Below are 4,147 nucleotides of genomic sequence, written 5' to 3' on the forward strand. Positions count from 1 at the left end.
TGTCTCAAACACCATTATTATCCATTCTAACTTCAAACAATAATATTTTTAATAGTTTTATAACTTAAAATTTGGAAATTCAAATATTTAAACTTTTAATTACTAATATATATCTTAATTAGTGGGGTTAGACTTAAATTAGGAAAAAGAAATAATGTTATTAAAAATAATAATAATTTAAGCCTAATTAGACGTATTGGATTCTTATAAAAATGTTAATAGAAATATTGATAATCAAACAATCCAACATTTTAAAATAAGTTTAATAAAATTTGATATTATTAAAAGTAAGTCCACTACTAATCCTTAAACGCAATGAAAATATTAATTCATTCAATTCTCATGTCGATATTGAAGCTTAAACATTAAAAATCATCGACAAAGATTTAAAAACTCGAGTAGGATGTGTATTATTCACTACATGTTTGGAAGGAAGCAAATTGCAATCTTCCATACAAAAAAAAAGGTACATGAAATCACACAATATGGAAAGGAAAAAGAACTTAAGAAAGAGAAATCTCAACTTAGGTTTAGAACTTTGCAAAGGAATAAAATTCCTCCAAACTCATCATTACCCTTTCGAAATGACCTATATATAGAGAGAGAAAGAGAGAGAGATTTAACAAATAACACAACCATTTGGATCTTCTTCAATGCTAATGCATCTAGGAGGGTAGAAAATTGATGGATTATAGTGGAGATTATTATATGCTTCGCAAGCTTTGATGAACTCAGCAAGTTTTTGTTCTTCTTTCTTCTTTTCCTCAGCTGCCTTTTTTGGATCGTCCTTCTTTGGTGGTTCTTTCTTTGCTGGCTCTGGTTTCTTCTCTTCTTTCTCTGGCCCAACTGAAACTATCACTGTATGACAAATTTTCCTTAGTTTGCTCACAATCACCACTGGATCTACATCCCCTGTTACTGTCAGCTTCTTCTCTTTCATGTCCATTGAGATTGAGTTCACTCCTGGAATGATTTTCCCAAAAGTACTTTTTTTAGCCAAATAGATCACACTGAGAGAAAGTGCTCAGAAATCAACCAAAAACGTAAAGCAATAGAAAATCTAAACAAAAATTTACGTGGTTCATTGAGATAATAGATTCAAGGCATTTCAATACAAAAGATGACTGATTTTGAGACATGGGTTTGTTTTTGTTTTTCTCGTAGAATAATGGGTTCTTTCCATTTTCCATGTAAAAGGGGGGAAAAAAACTTCAATCATGATATGTTTAATTTTCTTTTGGTTTCTCAGAAGGTAAACAGATCACACATAGAGAAAGATGGCTGATTTTGAGATATGGGTTTGATTTTGTTTGTCTTGTAAAGTGATGGGTTCTTTTTATTTTCCATGAAAAAGGAAAAATATAAAAGAAAACTTGAATTGGTTTGAAGAAAAAAACTTGTCTTTATTTCCTTCTTTTCTTTGGTTTCTCAAAAGCCGAACAGGAGACAAATAGAAAGATGAATCATTTTGGTACATGGGTTTTATTTTGTTTTGCTTGTAAAATAATGGGTTCTTTCTATTTTTCATGAAAAAAAGGAAAAAGAACAAATTTCTATTGATTTGGACAAAAACAGAGCATTTCTCCAGAACAGAACAAATTTATATTGTTTTTCAAGGAACAAATGATGGGTTCATTCAATGAATCAGAACATGAAATTTTGATCTGGACAAAAGTTTTCAATGATATATTTTCATTTCCTCAGTCTCCTCAGAAACCAAACAAAAGAGAAAGAATAGAAAATCAAAAGAAAATTAAAATTGAATACCTGATAGGCTAGACACAACACTCATAGCTTTTTGCTTAGTTTTCTCTTCAGAAACATCCAATTTCATAACCACTTTCTGCACAAAAATCAAACAAAAAACAAGTATCAGAAAAACAGAACCCAGAAAGGGGAAAAAATCAATCAAATCCATGGAAGAGAAAGAAATCGACATGTCGTACGTACCCTCATTGCTGGAAAGATTTAAACACAGAATCAAAGAGAGTTTCAGAGAATTTAGAGATTGGAAAAAAAGTGATGAAATGTTTGGACTTGAAAAGACTTAGAATGAACCAAATTTATAGTGAAGAAAAGATATGGAGAAAGAGAAAGGAGAGAGGGAGGAGACGACCAGTCATGACGAAAGGTCTCAAATGAAGAGTCAAGGAAATGAGCGAAGCAAAGAAAAAGAGAGAGAGATCAAAAAGAGGAACTTTCTTGGAAAATTCATTTATTTTCTTTTAGTGAAAATAAACAAATAAACAAAGATTAAATCAAATGCGTGTGTTTTTTTTCACCTCTTGCAGCCTACAATGGCGGCAAAGGTGGAGGAAGAAGTCTTGAAAATGTCGAGTCAACCGGTAATTGGGAACCAAGTCAATGGCTAAATGGGGTCTTTTTCTTTGGGGGGAGGGGGGTTTTGATTGAAACACCAGTGAAAACTTGTTTTTATTTTATTAATTGAAGAGACTTGAATAGCTTGCATTGTACCTCTCTTTGGTGGTTATTTACCAACCTAGCCATACCCAAGTTAAGGGTTTGTTTAGATTAGCTCCTCTAGATGTTGTTAGGCTTCAAAGTTGCCCATAAAAAATGGTTGATCAAAGCTCTAGAAGGCTTGTGATGCATTAAAAATAGATTTGAAGGTTTCCTATCCCCTTTGAAGATTGAATCGAATTCTTTGGAGATCATCAAAATATTCTTAACAATGATTGTATATTTATCTGAGATGTCGAATGTTGCTTAGAATATCCTTTTCCTCGTCCTTCAGGTGAATGTTTTGAAGTTTTCTTTTTGTAATAGAGCCTACAACCGAATTACTCATGCTCTTGTATTGGCAGAGGCTTGGCTTCCCTGTGATTTCTTTTGTATTTCCTCTTCCCTTGGTGCTCTATATTTCATATGAGAACCTTCTTTGTATTTAAATTATTATTGATTTAATATATTTCTTTTTCAAATAAATAAATGAAAACACTGTCATTTGAAGTTATTGAATAAGACATCAATTGAATCCATATGTTGTCTCTATTTGACAACCGCGTGGGCAAGAATTTTAGCGATATATCTTTATAGTCCTCTCAAGTTGAATAGTGTTGAATTACACTTAGCTTCCATCGCAACTCACATAAATTTAATGCTGCCAATGGAATTCTCATTTAATCTCTATCAGACCAAAGAGCTAAGTTTGTATGCCTATGCCCCTTGAGAAAGGATGGACAGCATAAATTTTGCGTTTAACTCTGTTTAGTTGTAGTGGATGCACGCCCAAAACCTAGCTAGATCTTAAAAAAAAAAAAAGAGAGAGAGAGAGAGAGAGAGATTAGACTAGATATTCCAGGCAAGGTCAGAGATCCAAGAAGGAACTTGGAGGAACCAAGTTCAACATAACTATACCAAAATGATAAAGTTGATACGTTGTATAATGAGGCGACAATTCCTATGAAACTGGATTGAGAACTTTATAAAAATGGGGATTTGGGATAACAATGGGATGGAAATGTCATTCCCCGGCCCTTTTTATTGAACATCTCATATCCATGGTACTAAATCCTTTTTTCCATAAAATAAAGGCCAATGCACACATCTCCACCAAATAACACATGGTCTAAGAGTCAATCCTTTCTTTTTTTTTTTTTTTTTTTTTTTTTTTTTTTTAATGGAAAGAGAAAGAGAAATTTCTTTCAAAAATGCAAACAAAAATGAGGAATAAAAATTCAAAGCAACATTTTCCAAGGTCGGACAATACTGTTGTGAAATTTTCAGTTGTCCTAGTTTGTAGCTAATGTCTAGTCTTTTGGAGTTTGTGCAATCACTTTCCTAGTTATTACGCATCAGTTCTAGTTTCTAGCTAGTTTTTGGCTTTCATCCGCTATATGTACGGGTGTAAATAGACTTCTTTGCTTAATAAAAGTTCAAGTCAATTTTCACTTTCTTTTATCTCTTTACTTTGCTATTTTTGTAATAGTGATATCAGAGTCAGATTCATTTAAAAAGTAAACGGCAATTAACGACAGTTTCAACTTAGTAACAATGACCTCTAAAAACTTTATACAACCAGCGATTCCTCGTTTCGATGGTCATTACGATCATTGGAGAATGCTAATGGAAAATTTCCTGAGATCAAAAGAATATTGACAAATTGTCTATGATGGAATACCAGAAT

General features: G+C 32.4%; 1 protein-coding gene across 1 annotated transcript; it reads right to left on the bottom strand.

The window, feature by feature from the left end:
* Positions 1–381: 381 nt before the first annotated feature.
* Positions 382–2,140, bottom strand: LOC120092463 (heavy metal-associated isoprenylated plant protein 39-like). Its single transcript, XM_039050555.1, has 3 exons — positions 1,951–2,140; positions 1,768–1,843; positions 382–963 (listed from the first exon to the last, which is right to left on the bottom strand). Exons 1-3 carry the CDS (start codon positions 1,954–1,956, stop codon positions 620–622), a joined length of 426 nt encoding a protein of 141 aa, XP_038906483.1. The 5' UTR covers positions 1,957–2,140; the 3' UTR covers positions 382–619.
* Positions 2,141–4,147: the final 2,007 nt, after the last annotated feature.

Source organism: Benincasa hispida, chromosome 12 (assembly GCF_009727055.1).
Source record: "Benincasa hispida cultivar B227 chromosome 12, ASM972705v1, whole genome shotgun sequence".
Lineage (NCBI taxonomy): Eukaryota > Viridiplantae > Streptophyta > Magnoliopsida > Cucurbitales > Cucurbitaceae > Benincasa > Benincasa hispida.